Genomic DNA, 21,311 nt, shown 5'->3' on the forward strand with positions numbered 1-21,311 from the left:
CCTGCTCCGTCGTGACTCCGCCCCCCGCGGCAGAAACAGGCTTACGAGCTCCAAGCATAGTCTGAATTACCGCATCAGAGAGACCTTTCTTTTTTAATAAGGAGGTCTCATAAGCCAGGCTGTCAAACGTCCAGATGTAGAAACGGCCCTGGTCTTAGAAGGTCCTGCCGAAGAGGAAGAGACCAAGACTCTACGGATAACTTCAGAATGTCCGAGTACCATGACCTCTTGGGCCAGTCTGGTGCAATCAGAATGGCTTGCACTTGCTGAGATCTCACCCTTCTTAATGCCCTCGGTATCATTGGGAATGGAGGAAAAATGTATACCATGGGAACTGCCACTGAACCGTCATGGCATCCACCGCCCAAGCGGTTGAGTCCCTGGTCCTGGAACAGAACTTCGGAACCTGAGAGTAGTTCCTGGAAGCCATTAGATCCACTTTTGGAAGCGCCCAGCGACTCACAATCTCCTGGAATACTTACGGATGCAATGACCTTTCCCCCTCCAGCAGGTCCTCCCTGCTGAAGAAATCCGCCTCAACATTTCGGATCCCCGGGATGAAGATAGCAGACAGAATCGGAATGTTGAATTTTGCCCAGGTGAAGATCCGCGAGACTTCCTGCATTGCCATCCTGCTGCGAGTACCTGATGATTCAGGGAAGCCACAGCCGTGGTGTTGTCCGACTGCACTCTGATCGGGAGACCTTTCAAACAATCCTCGGCCTGCTGAAGAGTCCTCCAGACTGTTCGATGTTCCAATATATTTATTGGAAATCTGGATTCTTGTTTTGACCAGAGACCCTGCAACCGATGGTGAATTCCTGAGACTGGCGTCGGTCGTAATCACCACCCAGTCCCAAGAGCGAAGTGACCGCCCTAGCTGCAACGTCTCTATGTCCATCCACCAGAGTAAGGACTCCTTTCTCTCCTGAGAAAGCATTAACCTTTCCTGTCTCATGGTCTTTTCATTCCCTGACCAACAGGACAGAATGTTCCATTGAAATGTTCTGGAATGAAACCTGGCAAACTGAAGCGTCTCGAAGGTCGCCACCATCTTGCCAAAGAGTTTCACCCCTTGCCAAACTGTAGGCCTTGGAGCCTGCAGTAAAAGTAGAACTAACTGGCGGATGTCCCTTGCTTTGGACTCTGGAAGGAAAACCCGATGTAAATGGGTGTCCAAGATTACTCCCAGGAATGGTAACCTCTGAGAGGGAACCAAATGGGATTTGGTCAGATTTAGCACCTATCCCATGTCCTGCAAACAATGAGTTGCAATGGACAGGTGTTCTACCAACTTGCTCTCGGACTCTGTTTTGAAAAGGTGATCATCTAAGTATGGTATTATCACAATCCCTTTGAGCCTCAGTGATGCAGCCATAACCACTATCACTTTTGTGAACACCCTTGGTGCCGTGGCCAGACTAAAGGGCAGGGCCTGGAACTGTAAATGAGTCTCCCCTATCGCAAAGTGAAGTAAAGACTGATGTTCCTTGCATATGGGTATGTGGAGATATGCATTCTGGATGTCTACTGATGCTAAAAATTCTCCTGGCTCTATGCTGCCAAGCACTGAGCGGAGGGACTCCATACAGAAATGATCCACCCAGAGGTGTAGATTTAGAGATTTCAGATTTAGTATGGGTCTGACTGACCCGTCTGGTTTGGGTACCAAGAAGATTATCGAATAAAAATCCTACTTGTGTTCCTCCTGAGGGACCACAACACCCTTCTCCCTGAGAGAGCCAAAGCTGCTTCCAAAAGGACCGTGGCTTCCCTTGGTAAAGGAGTTGGCAGAAATCTCCTTGGAGGATTCCCCCTGAGATTTATCCGATAACCTAATGAGACAATGGACAGAACCCAAGGGTCGGCGGTTGGAATGTTCCACTTGTCCCGATACTGCAGGAGGTGACCCCGCACTCTGAGACCAGAACGCCTGTACCCCGTCATGCAGAGGACTTATACTCTCCTTTTGACACTTGCTTCTTACTGAAGGCCCCAAACCTGGATTTGGCAGCCTTATCTCTACCCGCTGGGAATCTACCTCTTCCCACCTGTCCCTTACTGGACGCACCACCACGAAAAGTAGGCTTAAACGCCCCAAACTTAGAGCCTGAGGCCTTTGCGGTGGTGGGCAAGAAAGTACTTTTCCCCCCCGTGGCCTGTTTAATAATGACCTCTAGTTCAGAGCCAAAAAGTAACACCCCTTTAAACTGTAAGGTTTCCAGGGCTTTCTTAGATTCGCTGTCAGCCTCCCAGGTCTTGAGCCAGAGGGCTTGCCTAGCCGACACAGAAGCTGCGGAAACCTTGGACGCCATTTTAGCGCCTTCCTCCCCAGCCTCCGTGATGTACTCTGCTGCACATCAGAGTTTTTCTGTCAGGATAAAGGCCTCTGAATCAGGTCGCAGCTGATCTCCCAAAGCCTCAGCCCACTTAATCATAGCTTTTGCTACCCAAGCTGAGGCAATAATGGGGCGGAGTGTATATCCCGCTCCCTCGAAAACAGCTTTCAGGCATCCTTCCACCTGTTTATCCACCGGATCCTTAAAGGCTGCACTACCCTGAACTGGTAATGCTGTGGCCTTGGAAATCTAGCCACCGGGGCATCTACCAACGGGACTTTCTACCACAATTTTACATGCTCTTCAGGCATGGGATACATATTTGCATCTCTCTTGGACATAGACACCTTTTTGTCAGGGACTTTCCAGGCCTCCCCTAACATCGAGACCATATCGGGGTCTGAGGGGAACGTAACGGATTCTCTATGCATTTTCTTAAAGATGCACTGAGCCTGAATCTTATCTTCCTCTGACAAGTCTTATCCTGCCTTACAGCCAGGATAAGATCCTCAATACCTGGGACAGACGCATCAGCCTCTTCCCTATTGTCACCAGACAAATCATCTGCACACACCCCATTATCATCTGAATCAGTAGAAAACCGAGGAGGTGTAAGTGAAGGCCGTCTAGAGGAAGGACTATCAGGGGTTTTTGCAAACTTTTCCATAAGTGCATTCATGTTATGTACCCCCTGCGCAGTGTCCTGAATGACTTGCAACAATACGGGGGTCCCCTTGCGCAGGAGCAATGGACCCAATAGAATTTTGGGAGGAAGAACTAGAGCCAGGAGACATGATCAAGCTGTCCCTCTGCCTATTAAGTGCCTCCACCAGGGCATTCATAGACCTCCCCAACGCTGCAGCCCACGCTGGCTCAAGTTGCTCGGCCCTCTGGGCGTATGCATTGTCAGACACAGATTTACAAGCAGGGAAAAGGTCCCCTTAGTCCATACATGAAAATTTAACCCAGCAAATACTGCAGTTTAAAAACATGTCCTGTGCCCCCCCCCCCCCCCCACCCCACCCCACAGCAGCAGCATTATCAACCATATCAGTCATGATTAACCCACGGTGCACAATATCAGGCAAAGTACAATGCAGTGTATCCAGCTGTACTTAACTGTCTGCTTGCTTCTCAGCGTTCAGTGGGGGTAGTGCTGCCAGGAGACTTCAGTGTGCTGTAAATAGGCTCAGCCCGACTTCAGCTCACACCACCTGATGTAAATCTTCCACACTAGTAGGAAGGGACCAAGTCTCTGCTTCAGCGGGGAGGGAAGCCAGTATTGGCGCCCTTTCCCCCTTAAGCCACTCCCACAACAGTGTCTCCTCACCCCCTAGTGGCTCCCCCTCAGCTGGGATCACTTTGAGTCATCCAGCACCGCCGGACACCTGTGACAGCCTTCACTTCCCTGGAGGGATTTCAGGCTGTAAGCCCTTGCAAGATGGCCTGCCATCATGGGAGGTCCTTCCCCCATGATCCCCTTCTGTAAGGAGCCGGTTCCGGAGTGCTCCCAGGGCCCAGGCAAACCCCAGCAGAGCTGGGGTTAAGCGCTGTGCAGCGGGTGCAGACAGTTACCCCTGCACACAGAGCGCTGACAGGACGCACTTCTGTCAGCCTCTGCTGCGCTCTCAGCGTGTTTTGCTTCTGAAGCAGCACACTGGTGTACAAAAAGAACCTGCACTAGACTATTGTTATTAAAATAATAAAAACCTGACTAATCTAGTAAAATCCAGAGAAAAAAGCCGGCTGCATCAGCAGCCGATCAGCCAAGCACCCACTCCTGTGGGCACCTAAAATTATCTGAAGCATGATGGGATGCAGAAGGGGAGGAGCCTGCAGCCAGTGGAAAAGCTTCAGCTATAGGTGCCTTGGCTCCTGCGGACCCTCCTACATCCCAAGGTGGAACTGTGTCACCGGACTGGACGAAGGAGAAATTTTACTTTTAATATGACAAATAATTGCGAAATATACAACACATAGCATTCAGAACAGACAAGTGAATAAAGTGCGTGTTTAAAAAGCACTTGTGGGGATTCCGTGTGCCTTTTAGTTTATCCTTTCTGTATGTACTGTAATTAGGTTAGTCAGCTTGTTATAAGAGTGTCCAAGGGGGGTATTAAGAATCTAACCCCTAGAGTAATTGTTTTCTAGGAGAGACAGATTAACCCTTCCAAGATGTTTCACATTGATTATTGATTCTGTTGTTTGCAAATGCTTTGTGGCAACATAATATTTGTACAATTTGTATTATTTCAGCAAATAAGTATGTTGTAACCTTGTATCACTTATTTCTTTTAATCTCTTAGGTGTATATTAAACATCATTTATTCCTCTGTGTTTAGTACTGTGCAATGTTATCACTTTTCAAACAGTGGACCCCATTAATTGCTGTATGTTCGGCTAATTTGGGTGATGGTGGTGTAAACTTATTTTTCTATACAATTTAAAGCCAGGGATAGCACACAATGTTTAGCAATGTTAATTACCGAAAATCGGTTCAAACTCCCAATATTGGTGCTGTTGCCACTTAGCTATTAACAAGTCATGGTACCGTGATGTAGGTTACTATAATAATGTTGCTGGGTAGTATATAGTCCTGCTCACAAACCAGGATAAGTAATGTGGTCTTAATATGCCACAACACACTTCCCTGATAGTGGCGGAGCATCACGTTCGGGGGTCAGTATGACGAGAGAGCGAGAGAGAGAGAGAGAGTGACAGATGTTGCTATGTCATTCTCACTTGTGGTGTTAGATGAGGTGAAATGCAAATGAGCTCAGGATGTGAGTAGGTCACTGGCTGAGGAAGCGCATGCCATTTCATCTTGTATTTTATCAATCTTGTCCTTGAAGGAAGCTTCTTGTGCACTGATAATAGTTGGTGCGGAAGGTTAAAGAAGTGATTTAAATGTATTGCAAAAAAGTCACTTGTGGTTGTTGGCATAAGAAGAGATGGGTGAGACTGAAAATATGTTTGTTTGGCAGTGTCCAGAGCATTACGATAGGAGTGGTAGGTAGTTTTAAATGTGAGGAAGTCACTTTGATTCCGAAATTTACCCCACTGACGTTCTACTCTACATGATCGTTTTTGTAGGCCTCTTGTTAATTTAGAGTGCCATGGTTGCCATCTAAGCCTACGTGAATTGTGAGGAGTAGCTAGAGCAACTTCATCAAGGGCTGTTTGTAGAGTCTGGTTCAGGTGGGATACAGCTTTCTCAGATCTAGAAAGTTGTAGAAAATTGATAAGGTTAGTATTCCTGCAGATTAGTGGCTGCTTTCATGATTTCGGTTTTATATAGTTTGTAGAAATGGAGGTGGTTGAGAAGGTGATAAGATTGTGATCAGAGAGGGTGATCAGAGAGGGTGACCGGAGTGTTCGTGAATTCAGAAACAGAGCACAGCCTGGTAAATACAATATTAAGGTAGTGGCCCTTGTGAGTAGGAGTCAGACCATTGGGAGAGGCCACGAGAGGCGGTTTGAAAGAGGAGTTTAGAGGCATGAGCAGAAAGTGGGCTGTCACTAGCGATATCAAAATCACCCATGATCATGGTGGAGATGTCAGAAGATCAGAAGAGTGGGAGCCAGGCAGGTAAATCTTACAGGAATTGTTGTTTGGGAAGCCCAGGTGGGCGATAGATAGCTGCAACACGCAAAGAGAAAGGGCTGAAAACTCTAAGGGTGCATACACACTGTACTATTTTTTTGACCAATTTGGTTGAAAGACATTTCCATTGAACCCAGTGTCCTGGACTAAAGATGTTGACAAAATATATTGACGACAGATGAAAGAAGAAAGATCTAGCTACAGTTTATAGGCTCTTTTTGAAAGATATTCAAATTGAGCGGCATGCACAGTTGACGAACAATCTTGATGAACAACTGGCGGGTATGCGCATCATCATTCATCGTTTGTTTGTTGACAATATCTTTTGTCAACATCTTTCGTCCAGGAAACTGGGTTCAATGGAAATGTGTTTCAACCAAATTGGTCAAAAAAATTGTACAAAGTGTATGCACCTTAATATAGTGGGAACTTCAAATGATGTGAATGTCAGAGATGGAACCAGTGGTAGGGCTGTGTATGTGCACAATTGGGATAGTATTATTCCAACACCCCATTATTTACTGTTACCAGTGTGTGTGTGTGTGTGTTAAGTGGAAACCACCATGAGGCTTGCTCAAGTATTTGCAAAATGCTAATTAAAATGGTAATGCAATTTTTTTTTAAACTTATACCATGGCAACATGTGAAATGTGGTTAGATAATATATGATTTGTATGCAATTCATTCTGCCTAAAAGTTTCTTTACCTCACATATCCCCCAGAGAGATCACCAAACTCATGTATGTGAAGACCATGGAGCCCAGGATTTAGGCCATCAATAGAACCATCAATGACACAGGTGTCCTCAGATACTTGAAGAAAACGAACAACTCCCTGTGCTGTTCCCTCTCCAACCATAATGACAACAGCAGCTCCTAGGTTTACTGTAAGGAATGCATGGAGAAAATACCATTAAAAAATAAAAACAACATGACAAGTACAGCATTAACCATCTGTATACAAACTGAGGCATACTATTTAATTTAGAAACGGAAAGTTATGGTAGAAACTAACTTGGTTAACTTTCTTTCCTTGAAGTCCATGGAAACCACAGGGGACCCTCCCCTTAATTTGTTCCTGAGGTTTCCCTGACCTCGGGGTTGTAGGCAGATCCAGGGGGTCAGAGGCACCAATGAGCAAAGCTTTTTAGAGTTCCCAGGAGGCCCGGGCCCTCTCCCCTACAACCCCGCCTCCAGGCTCATGCAGCCAGTTTTTGTAACACGCCATAAGGAGGAAGCGGAGCAGAGATGAGGACAGGAAAAAACACATGCCCAAGTACGCATACACACATAATATAGCACGAGGACAAGAGAATGATCATTATTGGTCACAGTGTAACATATCACTTAACCTCAGGAACAAATTAAGGGGAGGGTCCCCTGTGGTTCCCATGGACTTCAAGGAAAGAAAGTTAACCAAGGTAGGTTCTACCATAACTTTCCGTTTCCTTGTCACGGTCCATGGGTCCCAAAGGGGACATCGGGGATGTCACAAGCCGTATTAAGGGTGGGAATTTGCCTGAGGTGTCAGAAGTACCCGACAACCAAAGGAGGCATCCTGGGAGGCGAACGTGTCAAAAGCATAGAACTTGATGAAGGTATGGACAGATGACCACGTTGCAGCCTTGCACAGCTGTTCGGCAGATGCACCTCGGCGTGCAGCCCATGATGGACCAACCGCTCTGGTAGTGTGCTTTGATGGAGACAGGGATAGGAAGATTAGCCTGTTGATAAGCCTTTTGGATAGCCATGCGAATCCAGCGAGCAATAGTCTGTTTGCTCGCTGGCCACCCCTTTTTGTGAAACCCGTATAGGACAAAAAGTGAGTCAGATTTCCTGACCGACTTAGAACGGTCGACATATATGGTCAGAGCCCTGACCACGTCAAGTAAGCGTTCTTCCGACGACAGGCCTTCTGTCGTGAACGCAGGGACCACAATCTCCTGATTAACATGGAATCTGGAGACGACTTTAGGGAGGTAAGCTGGTTTAGTTCTTAGCACCGCCCTATCGGGATAAAAAACAAGAAAAGGAGACTTGCAAGAAAGTGCCGACAGATCTGAAACCCGTCGGGCTAAAGAAATGGCCAGAAGGAAAACAGTCTTAACTGTCAGCCATTTGAGATCTGCTGTGCGAAGCGGTTCAAATGGGGGTTTAGTTAATGCCTGTAACACGATGGATAGGTCCCAGTGTGTTGTGGGAGGTACATAAGGAGGTTGGACATGTAACACTCCTTGGAGAAACATGCAAACATCCGGCAGAAACACAATTTTCTTTTGAAACCAGACCGATAAGGCCGAGACCTGGACTTTAAGGGAGGCCAATCTCAGACCCAAGTCGAGACCCTTTTAAGGGAAAGCCAGGATTCTGGCTACTTTGAATACCTTCGGATTGTATCCCTTTGGTGTACACCATGTGAAATAGGGGTGCCAAATTTGATAGTAAATACTGGAGGACGCTGGTTTGCGTGCCCGGATCATAGTCTTGGCTACTCTGGAAGAGAAGCATTTGTGTTTTAGCAAGGCAGCTTCAAGTGCCACGTCGTCAAAGATATACGTTAAGGGTCCGGGTGTAGACAAGGACCTTGACTCAGCAGATCCACCCGAAGGGGCAGAGGGAATGGAGGCTGGGATGACAGAAGTTGACGGTCTACATACCAATGCCTGCGAGGCCAGGGCGGAGCTATTAGGACGAGGTTCCCGCCTTCCTTTTTGAACTTTCTGATGACTCTGGGAATCATGTTTATTAGAGGAAAGGCTTATGGCAGATGAAAAGTCCATGGAACAGACAGGGCATCCGTGAAGCACGCTTGAGGATCTCTGGACCTCGACCCGAATCTGGACACTTTTCTGAGGTGTCTGGACGCCATTCGGTCCACATCCGGCTGGCCCCAACGGTCTGTCAGGACATTCACCCGGGGGAGTGGTCACTCCACCCGGAGGTCTTTGCACCCCTGTCAGCTCAGGAAGTCTGCCTCCCAGTTTAACACACCTGGGATGAAAACTGCCGACAGGGCCTGAAGATGTTGTTCCGCCAAGGTGAGGATCCTGGACACCTCCTGCAAAGCAGCTTTGCTGCGGGTACCTCCCTGGAGGTTGATGTACGCCACCGCCGTGGCGTTGTCTGACCTGATCTGTACTGGTTTCCCTTGGAGCAGGTCCAACGATTGAGTCAGGGCGTTGTGGACTGCCCGTAGTTCCAAGATGTTGATGGAAAGGCGAGTTTCCTCCGGAGACCAAACGCCTTGCAAGGACCGGGATCCTACTACCACCCTCCAGCCTCAAAGGCTGGCGTCGGTAGTGAGGATTGTCCACTCTGGGAACCAGAATGGACGTCCTTGGGACAGGTGTTCCATTTGGAGCCACCACTGTAGGGACTCCGTTACCTGAGAAGTCAGTGAGAGGAAGGTGGACCTGATGTGGTGGGAAAGACCATCCTACTTCCTCAGAATGAGCTGTTGTAAGGGACGAGAATGGAACTGGGCCCTCTCCACCATATCGAATGTCGATAGCATCAGGCCCAAAATTCTCATTGCTCCGTGAATGGAGACTTGCGGGGCTTGAAGAAACATCCGAATTCGGTGTTGCAGGGAAATGCACTTGTCAGTGGGGAGCGACATCCGCAATGATCGAGTGTCCAGGAGAGCATCCAGATGCAGCATTTGCTGTAAGTGGGTCAAGGAGGATTTTTCCCAGTTCAGGAGCCAGCCATGAGACTGAAGAGTTGTAATTGTTATCTGCAGGTGCGATAACAGAACTTCCTGAGACTTTGCCACCAATAGGAGGTTGTCCAGGTATGGGAAGACTCGAATACCTTGCTTGTTAAGATGTTCCGCCATTACTACAATGATTTTCGTAAAAATCCCAGGGGCTGTGGCCAGGCCGAATGGAAGGGCCTGAAACTGGAAGTGGCGATTCTGAATGACAAACCTGAGATACTTCTGGTGTGCCGGTAAAATGGGGACGTGCAGTTATGCATCCCGGATGTCTAGTGAGAACATGTAACCCCCTGCTTCCAAAGCCAGGATTATGGTCCTCAAAGTTTCCATCCGGAACTTTGACACCTTTACCACCTTGTTTAGTGATTTTAAGTTTAGTATGGGTCTGTATGCTCCGTTTGGGAAACAGGAACAAAGTGGAGTAGCAGCCCCCCCAGGCGATACGGTGACAACGACCCGAGACTGCAACAAGGACTGTAGGATTTTTAACAAATGCTCTGCCTTGTGTGGATCGTGAGGAAGGCCAGTGCAAAAGAACTTTCGAGGAGGAGGCTTTAGAAAGGTTATGAAGTATCCCCGGGATACCACTTCCCTCACCCAGGCGTTCGTTGTTGTGGACAGCCATTGGGGGGGGGGGGGCAAAGTGGAGAAGTCTGTCTCCCACCTGGGGATCCCCCTGCGGGAGTAGTGTCCCGTCATGCCGACGGTTTGTCGGGTTTGGCAGGGGCCTGTCTAGTGGCCCAGGCCTGTTTGGGCTTTGCTTTTCCTGCCTTATTGGGGGGGGGGGCGAAAGGGCCGAAAGGAAGGTGTCCTAGCTTTCTGCGGCAGAGCTGTAGGGAGACAAGCCGTCTTAGCAGCTGCTAGAGAGGCTACAATCTTATTAAGCTCCTCCCCAAACAAATTCTCACCATTAAAGGGCAGTAATTCCAAAGATTTCTTGGATTCTACATCCGCTTTCCATGGCCTGAGCCAGATAATGCGACGGGCCTGGACAGAACTGGCAGACGCCCTGGCTGCTAAAGAACCTGTGTCAGACATGGCCTCCATGATATACAATGCTGCCTGTCTTATGTGGTGTACACATATTTTTGCGTCCTCAGAAGCATCTAGAGGGAGCTCATCCTCCACTGTTTTGAGCCAAGGCAAAATGGCTTTTGCTGCCCAGGTGGCTGCAATAGTGGGTCTCTGGACTGCGCCAGAAAAAGAAAACATGGCCCTAAGAGACTGTTCTAAGCGTCTGTCTGTGGGATCCTTAAGGACTGACCCATAGGTGACTGGCAGGACAGAAGGCTTTATTAACCTTGTCACATGGGAATCAACCAATGGTGGAATCTCCCATGGTTTACAATCTTCAGGGGGAAGAGGATATCTGGACAGCAATTTTCTAGGGATATTTGACTTTTTCCCCAAAGCTTCCCATTGATCAGTCCTGATCTCTGTTATGTGATCAGAATGAGGAAATTGGGTCTTAATGACTTTCTGCTTTTTAAAGACATATCTGGTCTTAGCAGTAGGTTCAGGCTCCTCAGAGTCTTTTAAAAGGACATCATGGACAGCGTGAATGAGAGCTGCCACATCAGGTGTTACTGCTTGAGAAGCAGGAGTATCAGTGGGCATAGGATCATCATCCAGATTAAGATCATCAGCATTGTCATTATTATAATTATTCCCTTCATCATCAGTATCATCCTGAACTACCGATAGCATTGGTGTCAACACAGGTCTGGTTGGTTGAGCAGCACTGGTCGACAGGGCATCCACCCAAGGTGGAGGGGGCTGGACTACAGGGGGTGCAATAATACCTAATAATAATTAATAGTACCTAATAATTGCTGAAAGGCTGCCCAGGGGGGGTTGTGGTGAAACCACTGAGGCAGAGGGCTGACCAGGGGGGAGAAAGCAATTGACACATAACCCGTCCTGGATAACATCCTGCTCAGACAAGCCTGCTGCACAGCCTCTGCAGGACAGAAGCTGATTGCGGCCCCGTTTGGACATATTACCCTCCGGAAAAATACAGTGCACAATAGGAGAATTCACCAAAGAAACCCTAGAGTAATATTCACTGCGTGTATGTGACCTATGAGGCAGCACCTCAATATGAGAGAATATAGAGAAAGCTTACACAGACAGTGAAAGATTGAACTAGCACAAGGTCACACACAACAGCCTAATAACAGCTATCACACCCTGCTATCAACCGCTTAAGCTCTATGGAGCAAGTGGGATCTGGGGTGGCTGTGAAAGTGATCTACTTAGCCTGTAGACTGTTTCAAAGGGGAGAGCTCGTGCCCGGACTCTGGAGACTCTGTGAATCTGGAAATGGCGCTGGTCTGAGAGAAAGAGGGCGGGCACAGCGTTACACAGCTAAAGGCCGGCAAGTCTCAGAGAATGGCACCAAAGCTGGGGGAGGGACTGTAAGCCAAGCTCCACCTCCCCTTGCTGGACTTCCCCCACCGGAGCTATGAGCCTTAAGTAAATGGGTCCCCAGCCCCGGCTTACACTCAGTCCCCGGTGGTCTAGTGGAGTCCCTGACCGGAGCCAGTGTCCACGCCAGCTACCGCTGCTGTCTCCCACAGCCGCGGAAAGACAGCGATTTGCGCTCCCTAAGGGAGCCTTACCTGCTCGCGCTCCGGCCACCCTGTATTGATGGAGAAATCCACGGTGCTAGGCGCTGATGTCCCGTCCCCCCCCCCCCCCCCCGCCAGGCTACCCCGGTTGGCTCACGCAGTGGGAGGAATGTCGGCGCGGGGCGGAGTGATGCGGCTGCTCGCGCAGCCGTCAGTGATTGACAGCGGGAGCAGCCTCAGCCGTAAGAGCGGCTGTACTGCTTCAGCGGCAAATTTAAAAAGTAAATAAATGAAAAATAAAGCTTCTTATGGGGTTACCTCAGTGAGGTAATCCCCGCTGATACAGGTGCATCTGCTTCATATCTGGCTGCATGAGCCTGGAGGCAGGGTTGTAGGGGAGAGGGCCCGGGCATCCTGGGAACTCTAAAAAGCTTTGCTGATTGGTGCCTCGGACCCCCTGGATCCGCCTATAACCCCGATGTCCCCTGTGGGACTCATGGACCCTGACAAGGAAATGATCAATTAACATTTTTGACTTGGAAATAGAATTGATCACATTCCTCTCTTCCGGTGGGGGCCGAGGATGGCCGCAAGCACGCGAGCTCCCATCCATCGAGCTTCCATCTCTGGCCCAAGGAAAAGGGGAGCCTTGCAGACGGTAGGCAAACGAGGCGATGGAGTGGAAAATGGAGGGTGCAGGAGTGCCGTCTCAGGTGGCGCCACAGCTGTGGCCCCCGGCATGACCCCCGGGAGCGGCGACACCATTCCAGCCAGCACACCCACGGCCACAGCTACTACACCGGACCCCAGGCGCTCGACCTGCGCAGCAGAGGGACTCCAGGCCTGTTAGGCCTGGCTAAAATGACCTCCAGTGGTGTAAGAGCCCGTCTGCCCCCAGCTCCAGGGTGAACACAGCAGAGCGGTGCTGTGTGCCCCCCCCCCCCCCCGAACTGGAGAAGCCCCAAGGAGGAGGCATGGCTTCAGTATCAGGGAACAGCGATGGACCTTGACCCAGAGAGGGCCTAACTCCGGCCCTCTCTGATGGCTGCCTAGGCACTATGCAGCTTATATGTTCCCTGTGTGAGAACTGTACTGTCTCTGCTTATAGGTTACCTACCTGGCTGTTGCAATGACCAGTGGCACCGCTGATTTCTGCCTAAGCGCTGTGCAGCTCAGTGAATATATGTTCCCCATGTACAGGGTACATCTAGCATATACCTGTAGGTGTTATTTATATCTGTACTGTCACTGTTTAACTGTTACCTAACCGGCTTTTGCACAGCAATTAAAATCCAATTTCTAGTATACGCAAGTATACCTGGCCAATAAAGAGGATTCGGATTCTTATTGTGTAAGCTAGAGGCGTTTGGAAAAACAGGAGAGCCAGACTAGCTATGAAATATCCAATTCTGTCCTACAGATTGCACCTTGTGAGCAGGGCCCTCTTACCTCCCAGTCTGTTAATGAACAACACTATTTTATTACTAATTGTAAAGCTCAAAAAAAAATATGTTTCTATCATTCTAGCAATCTGCAGCTTTCAAAAACCATAGAGTTCCTCTTTCTGGCCTGGGGTGTCCCTCTCTGCTGTTCAGCGGTGAAATGCAGAGACCAGTCTGTGCTTTAAGCACCACCATAGAGAGCTACACAGGAACTGCAAGGCTTTTGACAATTGCAGGGTGCTAGAATTAACAATAGTGTTACATAAATATATGTTAATAATTCATACCACCCAAATAAGAGAGACTGGTGTGGTTTGTATCCAGTGGATGTATCGAGCATACTTATTCGAATGCATCCAGTTAAATGCCTAAAGATAGTCAACCGTATCTAGAATGACCATAACGAACGTTCAACGAAAGCGCTCGGTCAACGGGAACGTGGCTGACAGTCACAAAGGTGACACAAGTTTACATGTTGATCTGGTTCATACCTTTATTATCCAAGTGGACATAAAGTTATAATAGTGTGCCAAGCATAGCACTCACACTTATACAGTGTCTAAGTTGACCTAGGTCATCATAGCCACACAAAAAAACATGAAAAACTCATGTCAACATGTGACTGTTGACCATGCTCCCATCAACCTATTGCTTGCATCTAACTTATGTTACTGTTCTAGAGGTGGTTGACTATTTTTAGGCAGCTAATTAAACGGGTTTGACTAAGTGTGGTTGACCACAACATAGTAAGTCAATCTAGACATCGTCGATATGCTTTACCATAACTGGTGTGGTTAGCATTTCCAAGTTTTGAACCAAGTCTTTTGATCTCACTACACACAGGTTCCATGTACTGAAAAAATTATTAATGCCATGTCCTATTTTGAAGCAGTTCAAATATTAGGGGAATTACAGTACACTTGCTATGGTAATTTTTAGTCTTTTCAATTTAAGAAATAAAAATACTGGATACTAATAATTTTTATAAAATTACATACGCGTTTCATTGCTTCCCATTCCTTTTAACACTGCCCTGCGTCCAGTGCTCTCTAGCAGCCTCTGCACCTCTAGTGCTGGCAACGTAGTCTTCACAATAACAGATTCCGACTCCAGGCTGACAGCCACATCCTGCACGCCTGAGTAGGGAAGCAAATAAAGGGTAGGAACTGTTAAAACAGAAATCAATGCATCAATATTCCTATGCTTTTCTTACACTCGGTTTTCTTAAATACCGTTATTTTGGTGCAGATGGCATTAACTTGTTGCACAAGGTACTAGCCAAGGTTTATGAGGCCTACCCTTTGCGCGAAGCAGCAGGTGGTTGTTAGAAGCATAAAAACATTACAAAATGGCTGAAGATTCAGTACAGTGCTGGAAAAGTGATTTCTTGCAGAACATTTATTGATTTTATAAGTTTAAAAATGCAATATTGACAGTACAGAGAGCGAGGACATACCGCTAGTCTCCAAGTTCTTGTCAACAATATGAGAACTACCTGATAACAGAGCCATGCTTGTGTAGACCCCAAGACCACACTTTCCCTAGAAACAGAAAAGTTGGGTGATGGGTGAATTTATGACCGTATGATTGAAAGCAAAGCTTGCCAATAAAACTCTATGCTTATGAATAATCAATTAATGAATGTGAGTAAAGTTTAAATATCAGAGCTAGAGAAGGAAGAACAGGCAAGCATGGGGGCTGGAGGTAACTGTGAATGAGGTTTAATGGCTGATCACTGTCCTTGATAGGTTTCCATTTTGATTTGATCTAGGTTTCCATTTTGATTTGATCTAGAATTATTAAGTGTAAGCCAATCGATTTTATGTTTCTTGTGTTAGTCTGCAATTTCAAATACCTGTAATCAAGCTATCTTTCAAGTAAAGCATGGTCATTCATTTTTACAAGTTTGTGTTCATGTGCAATTATTAAAGCGTTTGCAGATATATTGAAGGGTTATAAAGTAATTAAACGTAAGTATGTTTTATCAGAACAAACAGCAGAGCCAAACAAGAAAAGAAGTGCAGAATTGAACATAAAAAAAAGTATGCTTTTGTCAAAGCTTGTGCGATTAACATAGACAACAATACGGCTTGTAGGGACAGAGAACAATAGTCAAGTACATAGTGCAATAATAAAAAAATCAAAGTCCAACAATAATCTAGCACAAACAAGCCTAACAAGAAATGACACAATTGTATTTAATTGCAGTTCATGATGAACTAGCCAATAGTCCTCAATAGCAGAGTGTAAGGTGTCTATTCACCAAGTGTGAAACCTGGCACTTCTGTACATGTTTATGTCCAAAATTTTAAATGCTTTCACTTGCAGTGCTCAGCTACTAAAAGCATTGCCCTTAAATTTAAGGGATAAAACACAATCAGAATTAGAAAAAAAAAAAAAAGTGTTATTTATGTCCAAAGGCTTCAATTCCAACATGAACACATCTGTGGTGAGTTTGTATGTTCTCTGTTTGTGTTTCCACCCACAATCCAAAGACATACTTAACTAATGTCCGAAAAATAAAGTGTGCGTGTTTCTACAAAGATTGGGGTTGTTTATTTGGAAGCTGAAACAGCAGAAACTTGGGGGGGGAAAGAACACTTTACAGGAACCTAGACAACAGAGAGTAAAGGCCCCCATACACTATGCGATTTTGGGAAGATTTCATCCGATTTCGGCACTTTGGGCTGATAACCGAGTGAAATAGTCCCAAAATCGCAGATGTGTGACATCTGATCCGATGCGCGGTCCCGTGCGCATCGGATCGCATCAGGGAGGTCGGACGATCAGCACATAAGATCATGTCCGACCTCCAGACTGACAGGGGGAGAAGTAGAAGTAGCACTCATAAGGGGGACGCCAGAGCGGGCAGCGGGTCCTGACGCTTTAACTAGCTGGCGGCGGCGAGTGCTGACCTGGCCGGGCGGTGTGTGCTCACACACATCAGCAGCGGGGACGGGCAGTGCAGTGGCGGCCGGGTATTCGATTTTTAAAATACCTGTCAAATGACTGGCCATTCTCTGATTGAACGGCCAGTCATTGGCCGTTCAGTGTGAGGTCATCAGCCAACCTACAAATGGTAACGGGCACCTGTACACTGTTTTTTCAAAATACAGACAACATTGATTTTACAGAACCTCTATTAATCTGGATACATCTGGTGCTGGGGGCAGTTAAGATTCGGGAGGGTTCAGAGGGGCAGCGTGAGGGAGAAGTGGCGCTGCTTGCAGAGGGAGTCGCGTTGCATTGTGGACAGGAGGAGAAGCAACGCTGTTAGCGGACAGAGAGTCATGCTATGGAGGAGATTTTTTGCACGGGGGGGGGGTGAGACCGGTGCTGAAGTGTGATTGGCGAGTGGGGGAGTCAAAAGAAGTGGGGACAGTCATGCCACGGGAACACCTCTGACAATCCAGCAAAACGAGTAATCCAGCACACCGCAGGAGCCCAAGGTGCCGGATTGTCGGTATTCTACCTGTTCTTGTCTAAATGGGCCATCCAGATGATTATCAATTGTGCCCCAAAAAAACTGCAATATGTGTGCTTTATAATACATTAACTCTTTGAGTGCCAAGTGAATTTGTCAAAATAGGTGTAAAAATTGGCAAGCAAACATTTTTATTCATCGTAATGACTTTGGTGGGATCCCGGGATTTGGCCCCTAAAAGGCTGGGATATCAATCCCGGGATTGGGTTTTTGTATTAGGGAAACCAATTCCGTGATTGGGCATTTTTCAATCCTGATTTCCGGGATTGGCATCCCTACTTGTTTACCTTATAAAGGAAATATAATCTTTTTTTTTTTATGCACAATTTTTTTGCAGATATTTTGAACATCTCACAGAGATGTTGTCACACAAGAGGTTTAATATATCGATGATACAAGCATGAAGCCAATAGTAGCATTGCTTCGCCTGTGATGCCTTGCGGCCGAAATTCCACCATTCCCCACTTAGAAAGCCTTGCCTTTGGCTTCAGGAAGACCACAAGCAGTGGCCCAGGCAACGGAGAGTAGACTGCCATCAGCAAAGCCATGCAGTTAGGTACAGACACATTCTGAGAATAATGCTGGTTGAGGCAATACTAGCCATGGTACGTAGCACCTGCATCTGCTGGGATTTTGCTGCACCATTTATATTCATCTGCCTATAGTACCCCCTGAGGACATTCAGTTACCCCACATAGCGCAGGCAGTTCATTTGCACAGATATAGCCCCTGGAGCCCACCTATCATCTACAAGGGATAAACTGGACAAGTACAGTTGGACATGCCCTCCTTTCTCCAGAGCGGTTAGATTTAGGAGATTGTGTGTAATTCCTTGAATAAATTGATATATAGTGGTCTTTAACCCCTTCCTGACAGAGCCAGTTTTTGCCTTCCTGACAGAGCCCTTTTTTTCAAAGTGGGGATAACTTTTTTTTGCTTTTACTTATCCCAGTGATTTTGAGATTGTTTTTTCGTGACACATTGTACTTCAAATTAGTGGTTAGAAGTTTGTTAACCCTTTAGGTGTTTCACAGGAATTAAAACAAAGTGTAGGTGAAATTTCAAAATTTCATTTTTTTTGCAGATTTGCAATTTTAATACATTTTTCTAAGGAACACAGTAGATTTTACTAGAGAAATGTGACTAAAAATTGATTCCCCCAATTCTTTTGTTTTCATAAATATCCTATATGTGGCCCTAGTGTGCACGTTGACCAAACCACAGGCTTCATAATAGAAGGAGCACCTACTTGATTTTGGAGCCTCCTTTTTATGAGATTATTTTTTAGGCACCATGTAGGTTTCTAGGCACTATAAGATGCTAAAATTTAGGAACCCCCCCACAAGTGACCCCATTTTGCAAACTACACCCCTCAGGGAATTCATCTCGGGGTATAGTGTACATTTCAAACCCCCAGGGGTTTCACCAATTGTGGTACAACTGGGCAGTGAAAATGAAAAATTAAATTTTTTACACAAAAATGCAGTTCTGGCTCAAAATTTTTCATTTTCACAAGGAATGAAGGAGACAAAGCACCCCAAAATCTGTGCCCCAATTTCTCCTGAGTACGGCAATGCCTCACATGTGACCAAAAAATACCATTTGGGTGCATGGCAGGACTCAGAAGGGAAGGAGTGATTTTTGGATTTTGCAGCTCAGATTCTGGTGGAATGTTGGTGGGTGCTATGTCGCATTAGCAAGACCCCCCAAGCACCAATACAGTGGAACCCCCCCACAAGTGACCCCATTTTGCAAACTACACCCCTCAGGGAATTCATCTAGGGGTATAGTGTACATTTCAAACCCCCAGGGGTTTCACCAATTTTGATACAACTGGACTGTGCAAATGAAAAATTGGTACTTATGTAATATCTGGGCTCCCGTTTTTCTTATGAGACCGCGTCCCCTCGCCACGCTTCGGGCACGGTGGCTCGCTGCGCTCGCCACACTATATAAAATCAACTCCATGCGTAGTTGGATAGTAGGGGTATGAAAAAATGGGGTGCATTTAACATGGGAGCCCAGATAATACATAAGTACCGAAAAATTACATTTTTTACACAAAAATGCAGTTCTGGCTCAAAATTTTTCATTTTCACAAGGAATGAAGGAGAAAAAGCACCCCAAAATCTGTGCCCCAATTTCTCCCGAGTACGGCAATGTCTCACATGTGACCAAAAAATACCATTTGGGTGCATGGCAGGACTCAGAAGGGAAGGAGTGATTTTTGGATTTTGCAGCTCAGATTCTGGTGGAATGTTGGTGGGTGCTATGTCGCATTAGCAAGACCCCCCAAGCACCAATACAGTGGAACCCCCCCACAAGTGACCCCATTTTGCAAACTACACCCCTCAGGGAATTCATCTAGGGGTATAGTGTACATTTCAAACCCCCAGGGGTTTCACCAATTTTGATACAACTGGGCTGTGCAAATGAAAAATTACATTTTTTACACAAAAATGCAGTTCTGGCTCAAAATTTTTCATTTTCACAAGGAATGAAGGAGAAAAAGCACCCCAAAATCTGTGCCCCAATTTCTCCCGAGTACGGCAATGTCTCACATGTGACCAAAAAATACCATTTGGGTGCATGGCAGGACTCAGAAGGGAAGGAGTGATTTTTGGATTTTGCAGCTCAGATTCTGGTGGAATGTTGGTGGGTGCTATGTCGCATTAGCAAGACCCCCCAAGCACCAATACAGTGGAACCCCCCCACAAGTGACCCCATTTTGCAAACTACAACCCTCAGGGAATTCATCTAGGGGTATAGTGTACATTTCAAACCCCCAGGGGTTTCACCAATTTTGATACAACTGGGCTGTGCAAATAAAAAATTACATTTTTTACACAAAAATGCAGTTCTGGCTCAAAATTTTTCATTTTCACAAGGAATGAAGGAGAAAAAGCACCCCAAAATCTGTGCCCCAATTTCTCCCGAGTACGGCAATGTCTCACATGTGACCAAAAAATACCATTTGGGTGCATGGCAGGACTCAGAAGGGAAGGAGTGATTTTTGGATTTTGCAGCTCAGATTCTGGTGGAATGTTGGTGGGTGCTATGTCGCATTAGCAAGACCCCCCAAGCACCAATACAGTGGAACCCCCCCACAAGTGACCCCATTTTGCAAACTACACCCCTCAGGGAATTCATCTAGGGGTATAGTGTACATTTCAAACCCCCAGGGGTTTCACCAATTTTGATACAACTGGGCTGTGCAAATGAAAAATTACATTTTTTACACAAAAATGCAGTTCTGGCTCAAAATTTTTCATTTTCACAAGGAATGAAGGAGAAAAAGCACCCCAAAATCTGTGCCCCAATTTCTCCCGAGTACGGCAATGTCTCACATGTGACCAAAAAATACCATTTGGGTGCATGGCAGGACTCAGAAGGGAAGGAGTGATTTTTGGATTTTGCAGCTCAGATTCTGGTGGAATGTTGGTGGGTGCTATGTCGCATTAGCAAGACCCCCCAAGCACCAATACAGTGGAACCCCCCCACAAGTGACCCCATTTTGCAAACTACACCCCTCAGGGAATTCATCTAGGGGTATAGTGTACATTTCAAACCCCCAGGGGTTTCACCAATTTTGATACAACTGGGCTGTGCAAATGAAAAATTAAATTTTTTACACAAAAATGCAGTTCTGGCTCAAAATTTTTCATTTTCACAAGGAATGAAGGAGAAAAAGCACCCCAAAATCTGTGCCCCAATTTCTCCCGAGTACGGCAATGTCTCACATGTGACCAAAAAATACCATTTGGGTGCATGGCAGGACTCAGAAGGGAAGGAGTGATTTTTGGATTTTGCAGCTCAGATTCTGGTGGAATGTTGGTGGGTGCTATGTCGCATTAGCAAGACCCCCAAAGCACCAATACAGTGGAAGCCCCCCACAAGTGACCCCATTTTGCAAACTACACCCCTCAGGGAATTCATCTAGGGGTATAGTGTACATTTCAAACCCCCAGGGGTTTCACCAATTTTGATACAACTGGGCAGTGAAAATGAAAAATTACATTTATTTACACAAAAATGCAGTTCTGGCTCAAAATTTTTCATTTTCAGAAGGTATGAAGGAGAAAAAGCACCCCAAAATCTGTGCCCCAATTTCTCCCGAGTACGGCAATGCCTCATGTGTGACCAAAAAGTGCCAGG

At 46.5% G+C, this 21,311-nt stretch overlaps 1 protein-coding gene across 1 annotated transcript in view; it reads right to left on the reverse strand.

The window, feature by feature from the left end:
- The window catches only part of CCS (copper chaperone for superoxide dismutase), a 125,232-nt gene that overhangs the window by 47,971 nt on the left and 55,950 nt on the right, over positions 1-21,311 (reverse strand). Inside the window, exons 3-4 of the mRNA XM_083165191.1 lie at positions 14,671-14,808; positions 6,650-6,827 (exon numbers count right to left, since the gene is read on the reverse strand). Of these exons, the coding sequence (XP_083021317.1) occupies positions 6,650-6,827; positions 14,671-14,808 (316 nt within the window). The remainder of the gene's footprint in view (positions 1-6,649; positions 6,828-14,670; positions 14,809-21,311) is intronic.

The sequence above is a fragment of the Crinia signifera genome, chromosome 11, assembly GCF_055691185.1.
Source record: "Crinia signifera chromosome 11, ASM5569118v1, whole genome shotgun sequence".
NCBI lineage: Eukaryota > Metazoa > Chordata > Amphibia > Anura > Myobatrachidae > Crinia > Crinia signifera.